The 23991-nt window shown below is 37.7% G+C and overlaps 1 protein-coding gene across 4 annotated transcripts in view; it reads left to right on the top strand.

Moving 5' to 3' along the window:
- Positions 1-23991, top strand: part of PDE1C (phosphodiesterase 1C) — a 625988-nt gene that overhangs the window by 564394 nt on the left and 37603 nt on the right. For all 4 annotated transcript variants that reach the window (XM_088018710.1, XM_088018709.1, XM_088018711.1 and 1 more), the window contains 2 exons: positions 6210-6440; positions 12570-12647. In XM_088018710.1, coding sequence (XP_087874836.1) covers positions 6210-6440; positions 12570-12647 — 309 coding nt within the window. The remainder of the gene's footprint in view (positions 1-6209; positions 6441-12569; positions 12648-23991) is intronic.

The following is a 23991-nucleotide window of genomic DNA, read 5'->3' as shown; positions in this document are numbered from 1 at the left end:
TATCAAAGCAAATTTCAGTTAGTGGGGAAATGGAGAATTGAATCCCTACTTGCACTAGCCTCTTTGGCAGATTCATGTAGATTCTTTGAGAAAATTACCCTCTGAGGATGATAATACATATCACAGAGTTGATGCAAAGAACAGAAATAAATATGTAAAACACTGAGAACAGAGCCTCTATGTCGTTAGTGCCTGGTAACTCATAGCTGTTATTTAAAAAAAAAATTGGAAAAGAAAGTTAGAGGTTTGAATGCAAAGTTAAGAAGATGGTGGTAAAAATACCAACCTATATCTAATACTCTTATCTAACATTTTCAGCCTCCCAGTAATGCTGTTGACTAGTTCACTGATGTTAAGAGATTCATTTACATCTTTTTTTCCATTGGTGATCAGTTTGTACTAGATTATCCCAGGCTGTTTTGCTCATTGTTCTTTTCTACCAGAAAACCATGATTTCAAGAAAGCCTGACCTACATGGGGCACTTGAACATATATTGTTATTAAATTGATTAGAATGGGATCTAAACTCCTGGTTTTATTAACCAACCTAATACACAAAGCTAGCTAGACCAGAACCCATAGTTGTTAGAAAGGAGTAAATAAATATTTCTTGACAGCTCACAGGGCTGAAAATTATTATTCCCAAAGATATGTAGGTATAATAAGTTGTAAGTCTGATCAATATCAATTTTTGTTCAGTATTTAATACTTATAAACATTTTTCTGGTATAAGAATATGTGTTTAGGGGTGCCTGGGTGGCTCAGTCCTTAAGTGTCTGCCTTCGGCTCAGGTTGTGATCCCAGGGTCCTGGGATCAAGCCCCGCATCGGGCTCTCTGTTCAGTGGGAGGCCTGCTTCTCCCTCTCCCACTCCCCCTGCTTGTGTTCCCTCTCACTGTGTCTCTCTCTGTCAAATAAATAAATAAATCTTAAAAAAATAATGTGTTTAGGTAATAATGCTGAAATATAAATATATTTATAAAGAAGAAAATAAAAATCACTCCTAACCTCTTCAGCCAGATATTGGTGAAATTTTGATGTAATTCTTTTTAATTTTATTTATCATGCATATATATTTATATAAGTAAAAATTTTCCCCATACATTGGAATCATAGCAAAATATTGCCCTATATTTTATTTTACTATTTCTATTTTAAGCATTTTATCTTGATACTGAATATTCTTAGAAAGTATGATTTAAATGGCTGCATTTTATGTAATATTCCTCTATTTCTGCACATTTTGGTTTTCAGTTCTTCATTACTGTATATAATAATGCTGTTATAAACATACAAGTTCAAAAGTCTTTGAGCCTACCTCTGATTATTTATCTAGGATAAATTTCTATATGTGGAATTCCTCTGTCAAAGTAGATGAAAAACTATAAGCTCTTGATATATATTATCAAATTTCTCTCTGGAAAGTTTTTTGTGTTTTTTTTTTAAACTAATGTCTTCCAATAGAAGTGGGAGGTATTTCCCTATATTTCTCCCCTTCATTTTTCCCATTAGGATGTTTATATTTTTATTATTGATTCATAATAACTCTTTATATATAAAGGATGGCAACTCTTCAATTGACAAAATATCTTGGCAATTTCTGCTTTACCTAGTTTGTCATATGCCTTTTAATTTTTTGTCATATGCTTTTTAATTATGTTCTTTTTTTTGATAAGTATAGTCACCATCTGTCAACATACAACATTATTATAGTATTATTGAGTATCTTTCCTATGCTGTAGTTTTTATCTCCATGATTTATTTTGTAACTGGAAGTTTGTACCTTTTAATCCCCTTTATCTATTTTGCCTATCTCCCTACCCACTAGCTAGCTTTGTAAACGGTCTTTTTAAATATATCCTGTTTTGGGGGTGCCTGGGTGGCTCAGATGGTTAAGTGTCTGCCTTGGGCTCGGGTCATAATCTCCAGGTCCTGGGATTAGCCCCATGTTGGGCTCCCAGCTCAGCGGAGAGTCTGCTTCTCCCTCTCCCTCTTCCTCTTCCCCTCCTTGTGCTCTCTCTCTCTCAAATGAGTAAATATAAAATCTTAAAATAAAAAAATAAATAAATGCATCCTATTTTTATTTTACCAGAGATTACCTTTTCATTTTTGTGCCTATCAATGTAAATATGAAATGGTATATAATGACACTCTTTGCAAATGTTGAGATATTTATTGAATTTTTATTTATTTCCTCCATAATTGCTCAGTTTTTGTTGAACTACCATGAGATCTGTAATCTAAGTGATTATAAGTAAATTGTTATTTTATAATTAACGTAAACTTAATATTACTTTTAATATTTCCTTCAAGTTTTATATCTTGCTTAACAACAATTATTTTTATTTAACACTAAGATTTACTAGTTTTATTGAACATCATTTATATATTTTCCTCAATCTTGAGGTTCTAATACTGGTTGAGTTTTTCTCCCAGCTGGAGCACTTCTTGGCTTCCATTTTAGAAAGATCCTGTGTGAACACCTTCTGGATCCTTAGATATATAGAAGTATTTTTTTGTTGCTTTTGTATATAAGAGTTAACTATTCAAAATTCATATAGTATTTTAGTCAGTTTCTCTCCTTTTCTTTCTCTCTCTCTGTAGGTAGTTTAAATAGGCAATTCAGAAAATGATATCAAGGGATAACTGGTTCTATGACATTTTTAACCAAGAGACTATAAACCATTATTCAGAAAGGGAAATTGAATGAAGAAATCAATGTATTTCTCCCAGAATGCATAGGCATTCAGTGTGGGATAGAACCAGCTCTCAAGAGCAATGAAAATTATGGATCATGAAGGCTCTGTTCTGCCTTGCTCTCTCTTAACTCATTAGTTGCTTGTTTGGGCCATGTTCATTGTAAGTCAAATCACTACAGATAGTCTGAAATGGGAAGTAAAAGGAAATGGAATTGAACTATGACATTTCCTTTCTACTAGTCTAGAAGCCTACGAGTACCAGGGATGCTAAAACTAAGAGCTGAAAAGTTAATTCTATATATATTATCCTCGGAACCTTGTAGCACATACAAATTAATTGTGCACTTGCCCACTTTTTCTCTTTGTAAGAAAGGTTTATGTATATTAATAATTTCACCCTGAAAATATGTGGCACAAACACACCTCCTGTCAATATTTTTTCTTATTTACATGTCTGCTTGTTTTTGTCTATTTATTTTGAGTAGTATCATTGGGTGCTGGTGGCTGGTCACCCTAATATCAGATATTTCAAAGAATCAAGGAGAGAGCAAGTAGAGAAGTTGAACATTGCAGAGCCACCTGCTGGAACACAATTGCCAAAGGGAAAGGAGTCATATAGTGGGGCAGGCTCACCTGGGATTTGATTATGATGTCATAAGAGCTACCATTCATTAATTCAAACATTAATTGCCTGCTGTCAGCAGTAGTTGAGCAAAAACAGATTTGTTTCTAAAATGTACCTTCTCCCAGTTTTTTTTTTTTGCTAGATTTTCCATAGAAAATTGTTCTGACTCAGTTGTCAAATGAATTTTTCTTGCTCAGATAATATTTTATGCCCTTCTGTAGCAAACCAGAATTTAACACCTTCAGTTTTTATCAGTTACTTTTAACTTGTGGATATTTTGAATGTTGAAAGTTTGCCACAGATACAGTAGGGATTCTGTCAGGGGACCATGAATTATTTAACCTGGTACCTGAGTATGAATGAAAATTCTCTTCCCCCTCTTTTCTCTCTGTGTAGTGAGTACAGTCATCTTTTTACTCTCCTGTATTAGTGGTTAAGGAAACCACCATTTGTCAAATGGCTAACTCTTCCACGATAGGACTTTAGACTTTATACACTTTCTGTATTTTACACAGGCCTGGATTACAGATGATGGAATATGTACAAGTCAGGTTCATTGGCAGATACGGGGAATCATACCCATTGTGCACAGTTTCATTTAGTTAACAGATACTCCATTCATATCTGCTATGCGCCAGGTGCTGTACCAAGCCCTGGAATTCACTGATGGAGATGACATTTGACCTCTGTCCTCAGGGCACTATGGGAGGATGAGAGGAAGTCTGGGTGAACATTCCAGGGGGCCTTCTGTGACCCTGTAGTCTACTGAGAATGCCATGTCAACATCTGCAAGGGCATTCTTTTACTCTTTAGTTGTACCTTTCTGTAGAAGTCAGAAGACAGATTATACTCTATATGTGTATAATTAAGTTATTTTGCAAAGAAATCTTTCCTTACTTTTCATTGTAAAGTATAAATGTATCCTACTGGGAAGCAGAATGTCCAGAAATATAGAATGGCAAACATTTAAAATTTAAATCAGTCCTCGTCCATCCTGATTGCATGTTAGAATCATCCGGAGGGCATTTAATCCTATCCTCACCCCTCTCCCTCCAGAATATGATTTAATGTGTCATGGGTGAGGCTAGGGCATTGAATTGGATGGGTTGGATGGATGAATCAATGAAAAGATTAATGAAAACTTCATAATATATTAAGGAGGACATTTGAGCCAGGCAAATGTAGGGGCAGGAAAAGCAAAATGAAGCCAGAGATCAAAGACATCCACAAAATACAATGCTGGAAAGCCCCCACGAACATGTGAACTGGATCAGACTTGGGCTTTGTGCTCTTACGCAGCTAAAACAAAGAGAAGCATAACCACCCGGGTGCCCATTAGATTACAAACTTGTTGTCTATGAAGACTAGCTTTTTCAGGAGCAAGACTAACCAAGGAAAATAAAGAGGACCCTTGATAGCGAAGTGTGGGATACTTTTAACACATCTAGAGAAAAAAAATTCAGTAATTTTTTTTATAATGGATGACACAACCTGGAAGGTCTTTTGAATCAGTTGGATGTTAAATGGGGGGAGTCTCTCCCGTGAGGGAGGATGGGTTTCTGTTAGGTGTGTGTTATTCCTACAACCCAGTGCCACTTCATTGCCTCCAAGGCCCTGCAAGATCTCAGCTCTGCATGTCCTTGGTCGTTTGACCACATCATCTGTCACTAACCTCTTCTAAATCTGCGTGAGCCATATCGACTAACTCAGTATCCCAAGCTCATTCCTCCCTCGTGGCCTTGACATTTTTTATTACTCTGCCTGGAATGCGATTTTCCCTGATTATTTTATGGCCAGCAATTCATCATTAAGAATTTGTCAGATAGCACTTTCTTTACCTCCTGATCTAATGCCACCTCCCTCCGTTATGCTGATCCTGTTCCATCATATTACTTTGCTTTACTTTTGCTTTACCTTTTTCACCACCTGAAATTAACTTTGTGACTTGTTTACTTAATAATGGTCTTTTCTGTTCCATTAAGTCTTGCTTGCTGCTACATTCCCAGCGCCTAAAATGGTACTTGATACTGTTGCTGCTCAATAAATATTAGTTGAATGAATGAACCAATCTTTTCACGAATGCAATTATGCTATGCTATGCAATTATGCTATGTTTTTGATGAAACACAGAGCGAGACCCTTTCACAGTAAACAGAATTGGAAATAAGGCTGACATCCTCTCATTAAAGGGGATGATGCAGACCAGGGTACCTGCCCAAACTAAAGGCTACCTCTAATCTTGTGGACAGTTTGAAGACCGTGCTTTTTGTAAGGCCTAATTACCCTCCTCCTACTTTTAAATTCACAAACAGTGGCCCTGAAACTGTGGCGATTATTTTTTCCTTTCTGTTTTGTAATCAATTGTTTATGTTTAAACTCCAGAGCCTAAGCAAATCTCCATGAAACTCCAATTTTAACTGTGGCTGTGGGAGGGTTTTGTAATGTCCCTGAGCCTTGACTTCACACTCAGAAGATAGGGTTATAATAATAGTAGCTACGCCTAAGGCTGTTTTGAGAACGAAAGGAAGTAATCCTTGAAAAGCACTTAGCATAATACCTGGCATAGAGGATACACTCAAGACAAGCTATTGATAATAGATATTGAAAATGCCAATTGTTATATTGGTTTATTAGTTATTATTATCATTATTATTATTATTACTTTCTCCCTGCCCCTTCTTCTCACCCACTATTTTCAGAAATGACATCACCAGGAACCAGTTTTATTGGTTTCCTGAATATACACACTAATCTGACTTGAATTAACCAAAAAGAGACCCCAAGCACTCAGTGCAAATATTTGTTTTTGTTTAAAGAGGCAGTTCTCCTAATAGTGTGACCTCTTTTCATCTTTTCTGTGCTTTTCCTGACTTGCCATGGGCCCAGAGGAGAAGGCCAAGAAGGAAGCAGAGGAAAAAGCTCGCCTGGCTGCAGAGGAGAAGCAAAAGGAAATGGAAGCCAAAAGCCAGACTGAAGAAGCCGCGGCTGGCAAAGCCGAGAAAAAGTCATCTGGGGAAGCTAAGAATCAAGCCAATGGAACGCGCACAAACAAAAGCGACAACCCTTGTGGGAAAAATTCCAAAGCTGAGAAGTCCTCAGAAGAAAAACAACAGAATGGTGAGTACAGTTTCACTGGTGAAAGGCTCTTTTCGGGGTGTTAATGACGCGATGAATGGAAACTGGCAAACGACCACACCTGTGAGGATGGCTCTCAGAGCCGGTGTTTCTGGTCTCCCCAGCTGCTGCTCATCACACCTCACTGGGCCATGGGTTCCATTAGGATCCCATCAAAAGAAGCCAGAGTCTGGCTTAGGCCGTTCTCTCTGGGGAGATTTATACTTTTCAGGCCTTTCCCAGCTGTTCTGGAGACTCTGGCCAGTGCCTGCCTATCCACTGGGGAAATAACTATGACCAATCTCAGCACATTCCTGAGTGTTCATTGCCCAGATGGGTGGATGGAAAGTGTCTTCCATATGCACTGTCCCTCTAGCAGGCAGGGCTGGGGCTCAGGTCTGTATGTCTGTAAGTGAAAAGTATATACGTTAGGGTAACTACCTATCCCATTTGCCTGGGACTGAGGGGTTTCCTGGCATCTAGAGCTTTAGATTTTTTAATTATTTATTTACTTAGTTGACAGAGAGAGATAGCAAGAGAGGGAACACAAGCAGGGGAGTGGGAGAGGGAGAAGCAGGCTTCCCGCCGAGCAGGGAGCCCAATGCGGGGCTCGATCCCAGGACCCCGGGATCATGATCTGAGCCGAAGGCAGACGCTTGATGACTAAGCCACCCAGGCGCCCCTAGAGCTTTAGATTTTTAAAACCAGAAAAGTACCAGGCAAACCCAGATGATCTGGTCACCACCTTAAATGCACTGTGCTTGGCACTGAGAATTTAGAAAGGCCACAGGAAGTCCACAATCTCATAGAGACATGGGCATCCTTAGAAATAATTCTGAGCAAGTAACAGTCATGGCAAGGCAGCTAAATTTAGCTCAAGGATCATGTCAAAAAAGAGACATTAGCTTTGTTGCATCTGGGGCTCGTGGAATGGAGAAATGTCAAGAAAGCGTCAGCAGGTGGTGGCGCCTGAGCTCTGTTTTCAATGCTGAACTTCGCTGGTTAGATGGGGAATAGGGACTTCTTCACCAGAGGAACAAGACGAGCTGAGGCACAAGGGCATGGAATTTGTTACCTTGTTTAGGGAAGAGCAGTAAGTTCAGAGTCTCTAGAACTTTCAAGTTGTGGCAAGGTAGTTTTGCAGTCTGACAGACCTGGATTCAAGTCACAGCTGTGCCTCTCACTTCTTGGTGGCCTTGGCCAGGTTACTTAATCTTCTGCTGGCTCTGTAAAGTGTGCATAATAATAATACCTGCTCACAGCAGGGCCACTTGTGAGCCTCAATAATGAGAATGATAGCAAAACAATGATGACAATAGAATAACTAGCATTTATTGACTATCCACCAGATGCTCTTTTAAGTCCTCTCTTTACGTGTTTATTCTCTTATCCACCTGGTAGGCCATGCTGTAGCTATTATGTATGCTACATAGCCTGAGTAAATGAGGAATATATAAAAGGTGCTTAGCACAACACTCTCCAGTTATTTTTACAGTGAACATATACAACATGTAGAATCAGAAAACAATATTTTAATACATATGATAATGTTAATAACTCATATCATGTTCCAAGAGTTTTGCATGAATTCCCTCAGGTAACCCCATGAGCACCCTAGGAGGTAGAGAAGGCCTTTGTCCACCTTGTCCAGCCCCTCAGCAGCCTGGTTCTGGAGACTGCTCCTAACTAGTTAGCTTTGTATGCAAGTGCATCATTGTCCAGAAAATATGTTCAATTGTATAAGAATTTATGATCTACCTGTTGGAGTTTTTAGAGGGCAGTGCAAAAGACCTCCTCTCATCCCCTCCCAAGGTCAGCACCAACTAAGAGAGAGATACCAGAATCAGAAAGTCAATGGTCAAAATATGAGCTGTACTACAACTGGAGTTGAATTGGAAAATGTGACTTGGTCTGCTGAGCACGTGGGCTTCCTCACACATCTGCCTTGAAGTGAGCTTAGCCAACCAGATACTGGCCGAGCAGGCAGGCCTCGGACCTCTCACCTCATTCCCACCCCAGCACCCCAACACCCCAGTAGACTGCTTCTGGAGTGATGCAAAAGGTGTGTGTTTTGTGGAAAACACATTTCAGAGGGGGTTGGGAACTAGAGAAATGGGTGGCTCAACTGAGCTTTGCATTCTCAAACTCCTCCTAGATGAGTCTCTTCTTCTCAAAGGAGGAGTATGGAAGGGCTCCTGAGAGAGGCAAGATGTGTTTCTTCCTGCTTTTTTCTTTTAGGAAATTGGGTTAAAAATGGCTTTCCCTTAATAAAAGTAACATCAATAATATATTGAATGCTTAATATGCCAGACATTGTACATGAGATTTTACCTACATTAAATCATTTTTAAAAATGCTAACAACTCTGTGAGGTAGATATACTCATTCCCATTTTGCAGATGAGGAAACGGAGATTCAGAAAGGTTACATCACTTGCTTAAGGTCAAGCAACCACAAAGTAGAGATTTCAAGTCAAATTCAGGTCTGAGTCCAAATTCTATGTTTCATAATCAGCACATCCCTACTGTTTACAAGTTTTGGCACTATTGGGGAGAGTAGGAAATCAGAGGAATATTGAGGCTCAGCTAAGGTCCTCAAGAACCTTATGATCTATTCCAGGGGTTAGTGCACTTTTTCTGTAAAGGGCCAGATGGTAAATATTGTAGACTTTGGGAGCCATGCAGTGTCTATTGCAACTGCTTTTAACACTCCTGTTTTAGTGCAAAAGCAGCCACAGATAACATATAAACAAATAGGCATGGCTGAATTCCAATAAAACTTTATTTATAAAAATTCAAGTTTAAATTCTATATAATTTTCAAATGTCATTAAATATACTTCTCTTTTTTCAACCATTTAATAATATAAAAACTATTCTTAGTTTGTGGGCCATATAAGACCAGGCACTGGGACCAAGTTTGGCCCATGGGCCATAGTTTGCCAACCCCTGGTCTGGTCAGGGAGAGAAACCAATGAACATAAACATGCTGGTCATAGAGAAGGTTATAAATTCTATGAGATGGGTATAAATAAATACCCAGAGAGGGCAGAGGTGGCAGGAATCAATTTTGAAGACCATTAGAGGGAGAGCCTGAAAGAAACAAATAGGAGCCCAAGTTTCAACTAGGCTGTGTTTATTTCCCAAAGTAATCAACAGTCTACCATTTCCCTTAAAAACTAAGTATTAAATGAGCAATGGGGAAAGAAGTCAGTTTTAAGCAATAATAAGAAAGGCTAATGGTGGTTCGGGACTGTGTTACAGCAGCCTAATTAAAATGATTTATAACTGTGCAGAAAGGCTCTTTTGTTTCCCCTGTTTATTGAATAACAGCTCACATCAGCCATTACTCCATATACAACCCATGGGAAATTACCTAATGGATTCTGTTCAAGGAACATCATCAAACAAACATGTGTCACTTTCCCATCATCCTTTTTGTGGTTGCCCAAGGTACTTCCAGGATGGAACCAGAGGACAGTGGTTAATGGGGTTCTAGAGGTGTTCTCATCAGCAACTATGAGATCCCCAGGCTTTGGTCTCCCTCAAGGTACTTCCTCTCTCAGCCTCCCCAACCCTGACTGAAGAAAAGGCAGGCTGCCCGCAGACTGCTGTCTAGCATCCAGCAAATTGAACCTCTCCTGCGACTTCTGGAAGACATCCTGGTCTTGCTGCAGCTGTGCATGAAGCTCTAGTCCAGGGAAATCTGGAAGGCATAAAGTATTGTGCATTAAGGTGTGAAGGCTCATTTAGGAAATAAAGACATTTTTTCTGCAGGGAATGAGTTTGACTACAGGGCTCAAGATCTTTGAGTCCATCTCTGGCATCCTTAAAACAAGAAGGAGCCAGTATTTGGACTGTCTCATGGGACCTCCAAAGGAATCCTCTCTTTGGCCATTGGTGGTGGTAAAGGGTGATGATCATGTCCTTCACTTGAATTCCTCCTGCTTACACCCTGGCTAGAGTTGACCCCTTTTTCCCCTTTTCCCCCTCAATCCCTTCAACCAGTTCATCCCATTTCAGAATTAAGAGTAAGAGGAAACTTGGAGAATTTATTGACTCCAAACTTAGCTTGGGATTTGTCAAATTCCATTGAAAATACTTACTTTGTCAAATACATCACAACCCCAAATGGTCTTGAATTGTCCTTAGGTAACCATTTCTTTATAAATCTGTAGGCCAAAGGCATTTAGAAATGGCAGAAGTAAACAGAAGCCTGAAATTGAAAACTTAAGCTTCATAGGGAAGTTGGCAATGTACAGTGGTCGAGAGCTTAGCTTCTAGAATCAGACCCATCTGTGCATATTGTGGTAGACTGCTTTATTTATGCCTTAGGTTCCATAGCCATAAAATGGAGATGGTAGTATGAATTTCATGTCCGTTCTTCACAAGTCATTTGAAACAAAATCACTTTGTGGAAAGATCAGTTGGCCATCTATGCAAAAAAATTGTCAGACGAATGCCTTAAACCAGATCAACGGCTGCCAACTGGAGCAGTTTTGCTGCTGGAAGCACACATGCAAGGTTGTGGGCAGAGGCAGGGCTGGGGTGGTATGTGAACCACTGGCAGGTGGCTGGTGCGCTACATTCAACACAGCTGGACAGACCAGTGTGTGACACAGTGCTGCAGTGAAGCCAAAGGAAAACTCACGCTTGGAAAACATCCTCAGTCATTTGATGAGTTTGTTATTCTGCAAATTGATCACTCAGTGAATTAAACTGTGATGAATTCATCTACTTTCAATCGTAGTACCTTCATAATGGCATTGTTAGAAGAATTTAATGAATGATGCCTACGCTATGCCTGGCACAAAGAAAGCAAAAAAGATAGGACCCTGCTTCCTCCTTCCTGGTTGCAATTATTCTTAGGGTCTTCTTGCTTCAAGAAGTACCAGTATTTTAGTTGTAATATATTCTGGGTTTTATGCAGGCTAAAAAAAAAAAGATGCCATTAGTAAGACTGTAAGAAAAATTTCCAAAACTTGAGAATAAGGCTGGGGGAGTGGATGCCATGTCCTTTCAATGTCACAGTGGCATACTCTTAAAAAGACCTGGCCAGGGATTATTTGATTATCTTAGACAGGGGTCAGCAAGCTTTTTCTGTGCCAGCCCAGCCAGTAACTATTCCTGGTTTTGCGGGTCTCTGTTGCAACCATGAAGCGCCTACCACCGCAGCATGAAAGCGGCTGCAGACAGCATGCAAACGAAATGCATATGACTATTTCCAAAGATCGCTGTTTCCACATTGGCCCCTGAGCTACAGGTGGATAACTCCTGCTTTAGGAGAACATGACTGTGTTTAACTTTGTCTTTTACTATTGACTCAAGCCTAGGCCCCGTGAAGTTGTATGCTAACTTACAGATTTTTGACTGTTAGAAGAGATTACCCCCCTACCCACAGGTTATGATTTTATTGCCCTGTAGGACATAACCAATTTTGTTTCTAACACAGCAATCTTATTTTAACAGTTTTCTAAAATGCCTATAAATGCCCATTTCCTTAAATGTCCTTGGCACCCTCCTTACGATCTCTCTGGTTCCTTTGTGAATGAATTAAGTAAGTTTTTGACACGTGTTTATTCTACATCTGTTTGCATAGTGTTTTTTAACATTTACAAATCATATTTTGATAAGCTTGTTACTTAGAATACATTTATAACTCTGTTTTAGAGTTCAGTTGTCATTGCGTGATGTGCCAGATATCAGATTCACTCCCTTAAATACATTTGTCCTTATATTATGTCTGTAAAGTAGCTATTATTATCACCATTTTGCAGATGAGGAAACTGAAGCATATAGAACTTAAGTAGCTATGAGCTGGCATAATTTACATTTGACCTAAGTTTTTCTGCTCTCTACAGCCCAATAATAAAGCTGAACTGCCTTTCTTGGAAAATAAACATTATTGGCTTAAGTGCAACTTTGTTTAACAGGAACTTTGTCTTAATTTCTGGATTGTAATCTAACTTTTAAGACCTAATATATGGCTTAGAAAGATACATTCAGATATGTACCCCCTCATGACTAAAATTATGCACTTTTTTTCCATCTTTTTACCTTGACAAGTTTAAGACTATTTATAACTTCCCTTTTAGCTGTATACATATGCTGTTTGTCATGTTTATTACTTTCAGGTGACTTGAAAGATGGTAAAAATAAGACAGACAGGAAGGATCAATCTAATGTCGGAAGTGATTCAAAGAAAACAGATGGTAAGAGCATAATTCCCATTATATTTTTCCATAAAATTCACGATCTAATGCAGGTTTGTTAGAATTACACCTCAAATTGAAATTGTGGTTGTTAATATATTCTTATACCCTAAAAAAACCCTTCACTGCATTTAAGGAGTACTCGATCCCTATTTCAATAATTTACAGATTATCATTGTATCTCTTCCCCTCCACCACCCTTTGCTCTATCACAAACGCCTTCTATACACTCTCTCTTTACCACTTGCCATTTTTTCATTTTCACTTTAAAGTTGCCTCTGGACTTGCTGATTGGAATGGGATGGAATATGAGTCTTTGGTTGTGAATTGTGCAGCATAAATGGGAAATGCTCCATGTTTTCAGTTTTCACATTTTCTCTTTTAATGAGGAATTATTGCTTTCAATAAGAACAGAACTCTGCTCAGTGTTATCACTATGTTGGGAGACCCACATATTGGAGAACATCCATAGTTATAAGAATGCAGTTTGGTCAGCAAGAATAAGTCTCAAAGGCAAGTTTTGAAAGGCAATCCCCACCAGACCAGTTAGACTGAACCTACCTTGTGATGTGCTCCATGAACACTGCTTTTACTTTTCACAAAGAGCATTCTACTCTCTCTAAAACCTGAAAGTTCAGATTATATTATCCTTTAGACTTTGTACTATCCTACTGAGAAAACTGTTCTCGCCTTTTACATAAATCTCCTGTTTCAGTTGTAACCTGGGCTTATTCTTTGCGACTCCTTCATACATGTACGTGATATTAAACTGAAAATGCACGTTTCTAGGTAGTGGTTTGTGCTAAGAGCCCCAGACACTCTTTGAATCATACCTCCCTGGAGACTTTGTATTGGATGCTCAGCTGTTCTTTGATAGTTTGGTTTTAATGTCACTGAAGAGCAAATACTGAATATCCAGATTGAGGAGTAAGAAGAAATTCGAACACAACTCCTCCTATTAAAAAGGAAGCAGTGCCTCTAGCTTTCATCTCTAAGCCACTGTGACAGGCTTTCTTTATTCATATGTGTGAAATCAGTTCTCAAGCCTTTTCCTCTAAGCTCATTCAATAATTCACTCCAGGTGTCTTATCACACAATACCTAGGGAACACCCATGTGCAGTTTTTCGCCAAATTGTTTACGCAAATGGAAACCACATACCTACTAAAAATACCCTCCTTGAATGATTGTGACTAAGACATGAGTTACACAGAGACAAAACAGAATTCAAAATGACAGTCATCCTAGCCAGACCCTGTTATGGGTAATTGTTGCCAGATATCATTAAACCCAAGTCAAGTTAACACAAGCCAGAAAATGTACAGTAGAGGAAAATAGTGTTAGATATAAACCCAGCACCTGGACACCTGGCCCATCCTGCATTCAGTGACTAGCCCATCTGAATTTCTACAGCATAAAAGTGCAGAATAAACTAAGTCCCAAATCTTTAACATTGGCTCTTGTTGCATTTTTATATTGTGCTGCAAATATCTGTTATGTTGTTGTCATGTGGGAATTGTGCATTACATTTTAATACCTTCATTAAGCCCTTTTATTTTACCTGTGCCCTTTATAATTGAATTGTCCCCAAGTATTTAAAATAATTAACAGCTTTTTTAAAAGCAGGGTGTGGGAAGGGGTGAAGAGATACTATGTTCTATTGAACAAATAAATGTAAAGCTTCATTATTTGGTGAACAAGATTCTTGATCCCATCAGACAGTGAACAGGATGCAGTAAATAAGGAAGAGACATTTTCTGATGTCTGTTCCTTTTCTCCTCCAAAACTCTAACTTTCCACTGATTCAAATGGGTCTGGTATGTTTATACTAGCAAGTTTACACACAAACTCGCACATGAACAACTTTGTATTTTAATTTCATTGATGGGGTAACATGACATCAGTCGTTCTCACTGCTTTGATATCATAACGACATAGATCACTGGGCTTTAGTTACTTGTGCTATCTTAGCCAAAAATCTTTTCCAGGACTAAAGCTATTCTTGGTGTCATGAAGTAGAAAAGATTTCGATCAGTCTCATTTATCTCTTCACCTTTGGTCATCAAGACTCTCTACTTTAGGAAAAATTTTAAATAATACATGGATCAGTGGGTACATTGATTTTTAAAAGCTGTCTAGTAACAACCACATACATTTTGAACATTTCTTTTTATTAGATCCTATTACATTTGATGACCAGAGGGAGTCAAACTATTTTTAATGCCTCTACCCCTAATACAGCCCCTGGGAACCAGTAGTGACCAGTTCTAATTTTTGAGAAGGAGTATCCAAGCACAGTTCAGTGCCCAGTTGACCAGACCCACTATGGTTTGAAGTTGCAACATTGTACGCATTCGGAAAGAAACCTGATGGAAACAGGACCACAGTTGGTTATTCCCAAACTCCATTGAGCTGAGGCACACACAGAAGGAAGGGGTATGTGCCAAAAGCATAAATTGTATCCTGGCATAGTGAACACATTGCAGTTGTACATTATCTCTGTCAGGCTACTGAGGTACTACTTAGTATCCTGCAGCACTGATTTTTTGAACTGACTTCAAAGAATGAATGTCCTTTGAAACTACCTTGTTTACTCTTAGGGAGAAATGTACTAATAAAAAAAGATTGAGGCCTCTGAGCCAAGATTCTCTCAGTGCCTAAACTTTTACAATGTCACTGGGAGACTTGTGGGGTGCCAGTGAATGAATTATTTTCTGTGTGTTTTTAGTCATGTTTGAAACAGCATAGCCTCTTGGACCTGTCATAATTTTTTATAGTTGCCCAGAAATATGAATTTGCCTTTAATTTTATTTGACTACAGAGATATAAGAGATAGCAACCATTTGTGTCTCTCAAAAGATTGATTATAATTAGGCCCTACAGGGTTATTTGCCAAGTTTCAGAGAGGGAGTTCAGCAGGCATTTCTCCTTCACTGAATGTTCTGGGAATTGGAATGTTTAAAGGTGTTCATGAAATTGAAAAGTCAACTATGTAGACTGAAAAGAGTAGACAAAAGACTATTTATGGACCTCTGCTTCTGCCAAAGAGGACTAATAAGAATTAGATTCACCCTTTCACCTGAAACCATAATAATCATAATAAAAGACAACTTATGTGGAAGAACAGTTTCCAAGATACTGGACATCAAGATATGAAGGACAGTGATCTCCAAGAAACAGGAAACAAATGAAATAAATCCTTTGATCGCTCCAGTTTACTCCCTTAAGAGGGCTTCCAGGCAGCATAATGAAGGGGAACCCAGGCCGACCTGATGGACTCCTTGAGTTGAAGAGTTGGATAAGGATCCAGGGAGAGCCATGGTGGCTAAAGTTAACAAGATAAAGTACCAGAGAGGAGAGAGCTGTAGAGATATAGAACTCCAGAGATCTAAAAAGTAGTCATTCATCAGAGTACTGAGTGACCCATACAGATAGGAAACTACCTGAGATTAGGAAAGAACCATCAAGAGGATTAGGGGGAATGGTCCTAATGTTCACACTTCATATAAGGCAAGAAAAGTGCCTATTCCCACTAACCAGACTTGAATACCTCATAATTTAAAGGGAATTGGGTAGAATTCACCTAATTGTCTTATTTTATTAGTGGGGGAGTAAATAGCTGTAGGCTAAATGCTGCTTTGGTCTCACCTAATAACCCTTGAAAACAAGACATAAAAGGATCCCCAAGTGTTTCCAAATAACTGCACCCTAGAGTAAAGTTCATAGGTATATATAGAAATACAAAAGTATCCAGTACCCAACAAGGTAAAATTCACAGCGTCCAATATCCAATCAAAAATTACTGGATGTGCAAAGAAGCAAGAAAATACTACACATAATGAGAGAGAGAGAGAGAGAGAGAACAGAAACAGAAGTTAGAATGGCAGACAAGAACATTAAAGTGTAGCTCATATGTTTGGAAGTTGATTAAAGACGTGGGAGATATAAAGAAGGGAAAATCAAACTTCTAGAGATGAACACTACTCTGATGTGAAAAACACACTGGTATTAGCTAAATAACATTGGATGAGATTAATAATAAGTACAGTGGATGAGATTAGACATTGTAGAAGAAAAGAGTAGTGAAAAACTCTTCACAATGAAACAGAAAAAAAAAATTATAAAGAGCATCAGTGAATTGTAGGACATGTTCAACAGCCTAATGTATGTGTAACTGGAGTCCCTAACATAAGAGAGAGAGGAGGAAAGAAAAATATTTGATGAAGTAATTTACTTGGGCAAAGTAAATTTTGCCCAATGATGAAAAGTATAAGTGCACAGACTCAAGAAGCTCAGTAAAGCCCAAGCACAAGAAATTTGAAGAAAATTACATCAAAACATGTCATAATCACACTATTCAAACCAGTAATGAGAAAATTTAAAAATATAGAGAGGAATAAAAAACTCATGTGCAACTGAACAAAGCTAAGGATAATTGTAGATTTCTTATCGGAAACAATGCAAGTAAGAAGACAGTGGAACAACATCTTTAACATGCTGAATGAAAAAAGAATTTGATTAAGAATTCCATACCCAGCAAAAATATCTTCAGATATAAAAGCTGAAAGAATTCATCACTGGTAGACCCCACACTACAAGAAATGTTAATGAAAGACAGTAGGATAACTATGCCAGTTGGAAATATGGACCTGCACAGAAGAGTGAGGCACATGAAAAATGGTAACTAGATGGATAAATATACAAGATTTTTTCTTATCATTTAAATCTCTTAAAGACCATTGACTATTTGAACAAAATAATAATAATACATCATCTGATTTATAAGATATACAACTGAGGAGCACTGTGTGGTGCATTCGGTTAGGTGGCTGACTCTTGGTTTCAGCTCAGGTGGTAATCTCAGGGTCATGAGATCAAGTCCCATGTCGGGCTCCATGCTCAGCATGGAGTCTGCTTGAGATTCTTTCTCCCTCTCCCTCTGCCCCTACTGTGTGTTCCCTCTCTCTCAAATACATAAATAAATAAATCTTAAAAAATAACATATATGACTGAAATAGCATAAAACAATAGCATAAACAGATAACAATAGCATAAAAAGCTGGGAAGGGAGAAATGGAAGTATACTATTATAAAGTTCTATTATACATGAAGTGATATAATATCATTTGAAGATAGATTGTGATAAATTAAGAGCATATACTTTAAACTCTAAAGCAATTAAATTAAAATACCAAAACCAAGACATGTAGCTAATAAGCCAACAAAAGAGATAAAATGGAATTGTAAAAATACTTAATCCACAAGAAGGTAAAAAAAAGATAAGGGAACAAAGAACATATGAGACAACTAGAAAACATATAGGAAGATCATAGACTTAAAACTAAGCATATCAGTTATGACGTTAAATGTCCTAAAGACTTCAATAAAAAGGCAGAGATTTTCAAATTGTAAAACACAATTATAGTCTGCCTTTATAAAAAAAGACACAAATAGCCCAAAAGTAAAAGGATGGAAATTGGTATACCAAGCTAACACTAATAAAAAGAAAGCTTGAATGGCTGCATTAATATCTGACAAAGTAGATTTCATTGCAAACACTGTCACCAGAGTTAAAGAAGTTCATTTCATGATAAAGTTGTCCGTTTATCAAGATGATATACTAATCCTTTTTATTTATGCACTGAAGTACATAAAGCATGAGTGGGGGAAAGGGCAGAGGGAGAAGCAGACTCCCCGCTGAGCAGGGAGCTGAGGGCTTGATCCCAGAACCCTGGGATCATGACCTGAGCTGAAAGTAGATGCTTAACCAACTGAGTCATCCAGGTGCCCCCTGCAAAAAAAAAATTTTAATCAGAGACATTAACATTCCTCTCTCAATTGTTGATAGAATAAATAGATGTAAAATCAGCAAGGAGAGGAGGATTTGAACAACACTACCAACCAACTTTACCTAAGTGGCATTCCTAGAATACCCAACAATAGAGAATACACATTCTTTTCAAGTGCACACAGAACATTTATCAATATAGACCAGATTGTGAGATATAAAACAAGTCCCAATAAATTGAAAAGGATCCAAGTCATACAAAGTATATTTACAGGTCATAGTGGAGTTAAATTGGCATAAGGATATTCATATTATTTTATTATCCTTTTAATTTTTGTAGAATATATAATGACCTAATCTGTTATTTTTTTATATTGGTAATTTGTCCTTTTTCTTTTTTTTTCCCAGACTAGTCTGACTAGAGGATAATAAGTGTTATTAATTATTGTTGTTAATATTCCCCATTGTTTTTCTGTTTTTATATCATTTATTTCTTATCTTTTTATTTTTTTTTCTTCTCCTTGCTTTGGATTGAGTTTGCCTTATTTTCTAGCTTTTTTTTTTTTAAGGTGGACGCTAATGTGATTAATTTGAGATTTTTTTTCTAATGTAGGCATTAAGTTCTATAAATTTCTCTCTAAGTACCACTTTAGTAGTATGCCATAAATTTTAACATGTTGCATTTGTATTCACATTTAGTTCAAAATACTTTCTAATTTCCATTTTGATTTTTATATTGATCTAAGAATTATTTAGAAGTGTAGTGTTTAGTTGCCAAATATTGGGGGATTTTCCAGAGATAGTGGAAATGTAAGTCCTCTCCAAACTGATCTACGGATCCATGCAATGGCAATTAAAATCCTAGCAGGTTTTTTTTTTTTTTTTTGGTAGAACTTGATAAACCAATTCTAAAATTTATATGGAAATGCAAAGCACCCAAAATAGACAAAGCAACTTGGAAAAAGAAGGGAAAAGTTGGAAGACTAAAAAGTAGACCTTATTTGAAACTTACTATAAAGCTGTAGTAATCAAGGCAGCATGGTATTAGCATCAAGATAGACAAATGGGTCAATAGAATAGAATAGAGAGTCCAGAAATAGATCCATATGTACCCAGACAACTTATTATTGACAAAGGGCATTCCATGGAGAAAGGTAGTCATTAACAAATGGTGATGGAACAATTTGCTATTGATATGCAAAATAATTACCGCCTATATTTTACATCATATGCAAACATTAAAATAGATCATAAACCTAAATTGAAAGTGTAAAACTATAAAATTCATGGTTAAGAGAACAGGAGGAACTCTTAGAAATCTCACATTAGGCAAAGGTTTTCTAGGTATGACACCAAAAGTACAAACCATAAAAGAACACGTTGATAAATTATACTTTATCAAAATTAAAAACACCTGCTCTTCAGAAGCTTCTATTGGGAGAATGAAAAGACAACCCACAGACCTGGGGAGAGAATATTTGCAAAGCCTATATGTGTTAAGGGAGTTGTATCCAGAATATATACAGAAACTTCAATGTTCAATAATAAGAAAATAAACAACTTAATTAAAGACATGCAAAAGATTTAAACATTTCACAAGGAAGAGATGTACAGCTAGCAAATAAGTACATTAGGGAGATCATAGGCATCAGTAGGGAATACAAATTAAAAGCCAAATTAAAAACCATATTGAGAGAAAACAAAACAAAACTTATATATGGGGAGATGATTTTACACTTGTATATTATATTCACCTAATAGTTTCTTAGCTCTCTACTTCCCTTTGCCTGTCAGGACACAACTTTGTCAGCTCATTTCCTTATAGACACTCTTTCTGCATATTTCTTAAGTTGCTCATGGTCTTGTCTTTAGGCTCTCACCCAATACAGGAAACACAAAAGGTAATAGAGCCAATATTCTTGTTAGTTCATGTAGAACGACTACTTGAGATTAAAGGTTTCTTGTGTACATTCATGCAGTTTACCTGTGATGTGATTCTTCACAAGACTGGTATCTCATGACCTTGACTTGCTACAGGGCTCACAAGAGTCAACCGAAGAAATGAATGTGTTTTTCCTGTTTTCTAGCTGGCTGATCCTACCAAAATAGTTTTGGAAGTGGGTAAATAAATGGAATGGAAGACTTTGACTTTGTTAGATGCCTTTGTTCTATTATAATAGATGCACCAAGTTATTAATAAAAGCAGCGGAAGGATATAGTCTGAACCTTTACACTTGAGTTGTACTTGATGTTCTTATTTTTCGGGCTAACATTGAAAATATTTTGTTAGGGGTGTCTGGGTGGCTCAGTCATTAAGCGTCTGCCTTCAGCTCAGGTTGTGATCCTAGGGTCCTGGGATCGAACCCCATGTTGGGCTCCCTGCTCCATGGGAAGCCTGCTTCTCCCTCTCCTGCTCCCCCTGTTTGTGTTCCTTCTCTTGCTGTGTCTCTCTCTGTCAAATGAATAAATAAAATCTTTAAAAAATTTTTTTTAAAAAAGAAAATATTTTGTTAGTTGCCTAAAGGGTGGGGTGTCATGACTTGCTTTTCAGTGGAGTTGGTAGTGAGAGATAGATAGGGCCTGCACAGGCCTGGAGGTGTGCCCTTCTCTGCAAATCCAGTGAGGAAACAGTCCAACAGCAGGGTGCCTGGAGAACTGAGACACATGTCTATCTTCACAGCAGAGATAGTTTCTGACTTAGGTTCATGTTCAGAGATTTGAGAAGCAACAAACACCCTGGCACATAGATCATTATTCAGGAGGCATGCATTTGCTGAGACCATCATCAGTTTTCAAGTCTGTATAAATACCTGTACCCCAGTATTCTCTTCTCAGGGAATCATGCTCACTTCATTCTTTCTTCCAAATATTTTTCCCCCACATTACTCAGGACAGTGGTTGTTAGGCTGTCTTTATACACCAGAATAAAGAACTCCCCTATTTCAGACCCCTCGAAACCATAGCTTGTAGTCAATGCCTCCTTTTATTACCTCATTGTTCCAATCTATGCTGTTTCTTCCCACGGGGCTTCTTAATATCACTTGGAGCTAATGCAGAGCTATAGAAACAATTGAACACTTTGATCCATCTTCAGTATACTCAAATTTGAATCAATCCCATATATCCTACCTAGCCATGGGGGACTTTATAGGCATTTATATTCATTTAATATTTTCTTCAAGTTTTGACAGATTGATTTGTTTCTAAACAGCTGTCAATATGATTTTACTCAGAATTCTAATGGGTTGACAAGTCTTAGAGGGCAGTGTCTTAATGGCCATCTTAGTTCAAACTTCTATAACTTCTATCCCAATTTATGTTGCATAAGGTACACATTAGACAATTTGTGGTAGGAGAGGTTATGGAATCTTGAAAATTCTTGACATAGGATTTGTGAAGTGAAATCCATTTTGTGGATTTTCATTCATTTTGTTCTGTATGTAAGAACTATCTTATCTGGAAAAAAACAAGCAATCCCTTCATTTGGGAGCCTACACTATATGTGATGATGTAAGGAGACCTGCTGATCAGCAAGAATTAGCAAGAAGGGCTCCACACAGTGGCAGAGGAGTTTCATATTGACAGTAAATGAAGAGTTGGTTATGCTGCAAAAGATTTGTTGACACTAACACCAATACTCGTAACCAATGTATGGTTTTGACTGCTAATTTACTGATGTACAATATGTACACTGAAATACTCCTGTCAACTGGCCAGTCAGTGGTTTCTTTCTCCTGAAGGAAAACCTACCTGGGAACTCAAATCATATCGGAAAGTTGCTTGACAAGCTGAGAACATAAGCAGAGTTTGTGGATGAAGTGTGACTTCAAGGTAGAATATCTTGATACATCTGTCTCAACCATTGGGATAGACTTGCCAAGAAGAACAGATGGGGGCCATCTTGCATGCCCTGTATTCTGACAGTGCGAGAGGCATTCCTCCTTGGCACCTCTCTTTCTAGTTTCCTTTTCGACCAGACATTCAGCCATCAGATAGGTTCATTTCTTGGAGTAGATGTTCATTCTTGTTCACTTTTAGTTGTTCTTGATTACATTTCTGGACCTTAATCTTGAGGAAACTTCTTTGTTTTTAAGGCATTGTTTTTGATTCCCCACCATCGGCTACCAGATTTTCATAAGCTTCATACATCTCCAGAGGTACGCTCAGATCATGAGGTGTGATGAGTAGAAAGGGCCAAGGATGGTGAACAGTTCTGATAACACTAGCTGTTACCCTGTCCTTTCCTCTCACATCCAAACAGTGCTACTATAACAATAGCCTAGAGTCCTTCCTAATTTACTTTAAGAACAAAACCTGTAAAACTTCAGTATTTAACTGTTTTTAGCAATGAATGATTTGCAGTACACCTCACTATTGATCAAGCTACTGAAGTCAACCTCTGCTGTTTCAAGGTAGTTTCTACAAATAGTTAATCCTACCTTTTGGGTTTTTTACTTGTTTCCTTCCCAGAGGAGAATATTTTTTTCTTAGTTCTGGGAAGATATTCCACTGTAGCCCTTTATGCATTGACAAAAAGAAAGCCTATTTCTGTAATGAAGAATTTTCCCTCAACGTGAGAATCCAGCATCCTTATGAGTTATTTTCCATGACTGTACAGGGACCAAACATCTGGAGTCCCCTGAGTTCCAGTTAAGATTAAGTCATCATAACAACACATGTTCTGATTAATATCCCATTTCCCTTAGCCATTTGTCCATGAAAACTCCTGTGACCCATTTGCTTAACAAATTGATGTGTATGTATTAACATATGGAGCATCAACAATAAGGAAATGGTAGAGTTTAGCAAGAAAAGCCATGAAATATTTGTTTTTCAAAACATCTTATATCCTTATTTTCTCAAGTAGTGAGATAACCCAAGGGTCTAAACCCTGCACTCCAGTGTCCCTGTCAAAGGAAAACTACAAAAGTTTGATAAATGGAGGAGAGAATTGCAAAATTATTTTTTAGATGCCTGTTATGCTCATGTATCTGGATAAAACCTCACTAATTAGATTTAAAGGGTTTTGTTGCTAAAACATTTTGATTGAAATACTTGTGTTATTTTCTAGTTATTTTCAGAAGCTGTGCTGTAGGTTGACCCAACAAGAGTTATTGTGAGTTCAGCAATGCTGAAACCCAACATAATTGTTTTTTGGATGGATTTGGGGGAAAACTATTAACCATTACATGATATGTGGGTAGGAAGTGGTCAAATGGGGTGAACTAAAAGTGTTCCTGCTCCTTTTACTACTGCCTTATACTCTTGAGAGCATGGAAGTACAAAACCTATTACTTACACATGGTTCTAGCTTCAATGAGTCACAGTGAATCGGAACAGTTAGCTCTTTTGGTTACAAACATCCATTTCAAACCAATGTATTTTTATATACTTTTAGGCTTAATGAATATCTTTGTGCTTCTCAAGGAGGGTGCATAATAGATATCCTCAGGATGGATTATAAAGGAACAGGTGACATGCTACTACCATCATCCTCCTGTATATTTTTGTGCTTTTGAAATTCCCATTTGTAGTATCAAAACAGCAACTGAAATAT

The sequence above is a fragment of the Eumetopias jubatus genome, unplaced genomic scaffold (assembly GCF_037043125.1).
Source record: "Eumetopias jubatus isolate StellerSeaLion01/CBP00866 unplaced genomic scaffold, mEumJub1_p1.0 scaffold_14, whole genome shotgun sequence".
Classification (NCBI taxonomy): Eukaryota; Metazoa; Chordata; class Mammalia; order Carnivora; family Otariidae; genus Eumetopias; species Eumetopias jubatus.
Note: the sequence above shows the minus strand (reverse complement) of the source record. Positions and strands in the feature narration are given on the sequence as shown.